The 1,806-nt window shown below is 39.2% G+C and overlaps 1 protein-coding gene across 1 annotated transcript; it reads right to left on the bottom strand.

The window, feature by feature from the left end:
• Positions 1-455: 455 nt before the first annotated feature.
• LOC148010147 (uncharacterized) lies at positions 456-860 on the bottom strand. The gene has a single exon (XM_087672883.1). It carries the CDS (start codon positions 858-860, stop codon positions 456-458), a length of 405 nt encoding a protein of 134 aa, XP_087529009.1.
• Positions 861-1,806: the final 946 nt, after the last annotated feature.

Raw genomic sequence — 1,806 nt, 5'->3', positions numbered from 1 at the left:
TGATACATACTCCCTACTCAGACAAGAGATGTAGCAATCAAATTCGTTCTCAACTTGCTTCTTGCACTATTTAAAAACGACAAACACCTCATCCTTTGCTTTCAGTATATAGACCCAAGTATAGTGGCTAAAGTCATCTAGGAAGGTCACATGTATTTATAGCCTCCCATAGATGCATTATGGGCTGGCCCTCACACATCATAATGGACCAACTAAAAAGGTCTTGTCTTATATTGTACATGCTTGAAAAAAGGCAATTGTGACCATTTACCAAATTGGCAAGCATCATATACATGACCAAGATCAATGTAGGTAAACTTTGGTAAGCCAGTAACAAGCTGTTTCTTTTGCATCGACTTCCGCATCAATTGTAGCCCCACTAAATATTTACATGCCCCACTCTCTTATGCCATATTTCTAGGTCTGATTGTGCATGAACCATGAGCAAAGATTGTTTATTTCAACTGTGGCAAATTGGCATCTAATGTGAACATCCTACCATTTCTATGACCAAGATCAATCAATTTGCAATCACTTCCAAACTCTTCAATGAAGCAACCATGATTATTATAACGGACCTGCAAATTCTTCTCAATCATTTCAGCCACCACAAATAGTAAATTCTTTGTAATGGATGGGACATGCAACACATCATGCAGGTTCTTCTTCTTTCCATTATGAATCACCAGAGGTACTATGCCTTTGTTCTCAATGCAATGTTGTGTATTGTCGCATGTGCATACATAGCCATTCTTGTTAGGCACCATATTTGTGAACCAGTCACCATGAGGTGTCATATGATTTGATGCTCTTAGATCAATATACCAAAAATCATCTGCATTCAACTTCTTAGCAGCCATGTTCTACACATAAGTCATGGCAAACAACCGATTTGCAGAATCATCCTCTATATGGCTAGAAAATGCATGATGTCTATGCTACTTGCCCTTCTAATTGCCCTGCTTCTTCCAGCAGTGCTTGGCAATGTGTCCATACTTGCCACAATAATGACAATTCTTATCCTTGTTACGTTTGTCAAAGACACGCCGTGGATGCCAGGAGCCTCTGCCCCTAGGGCTAGATCTCCCCCTGGCTCTAAAATTGCCACCTCCTCGTGCATTTGAACCCTGCTAGGTACTACTGCCATGAGACATATTCTGTGGGGCTTAACTGAGGGGGTCTCTCGCGACTGCAACAAAAAAGAAGGGAGGAGAAAAAGGATTGTGTAGGGTCAAAAGAGTAAACTCTACTATAACAATAGATAAGGGGAGGGAAAATGGAAAGATAGAGCAATTATGACCATGCTGATTAGTTCAATGATATGTATAACAATTTCTGAAGATGCTAATTGTTAGCCAGCCTATCGTGAAGCTTCAAAAAATTGCATTGCTAGAAAGTGTGCTCTTCTTGTGACCATCCTAGAGTTGTTGGAGTGGCAATGGAGATGCTCGACATTAAAAGCAAGGGGTAAAACTTAGAGATGGGTAAAGCATGGAAGCAAGGTATGCTATCTATTAGCTATGAGTAATTTGAATTGAGTTCTTATAAAGAAACCCAAGAAAGTTTGCTAGGGCCTAGAAAACTCACAGTTGATCTTATGTAGGGTTATCGAAAGATAAAACAAGAGATCAAGCAATTAGAGTTTACTACTATTGTAGGAACTAGAGAAGAGTTCTATTGTTGTGATAAGGAAGGACTGAGAATTCTTCAACTTGTGAAGACCCTAGCTTATATATCATCTTGAAATGGGTTAAAACGTGTTAGGGTTTTCAACATTGAGTTGATTTCTTGTACTTAGATTTTTCA

Source organism: Lygodium microphyllum, chromosome 30 (assembly GCF_053477565.2).
Source record: "Lygodium microphyllum isolate KBCC chromosome 30, Lygodium_microphyllum_v1.1.10, whole genome shotgun sequence".
NCBI classification, from domain to species: Eukaryota; Viridiplantae; Streptophyta; class Polypodiopsida; order Schizaeales; family Lygodiaceae; genus Lygodium; species Lygodium microphyllum.
Note: the sequence above shows the minus strand (reverse complement) of the source record. Positions and strands in the feature narration are given on the sequence as shown.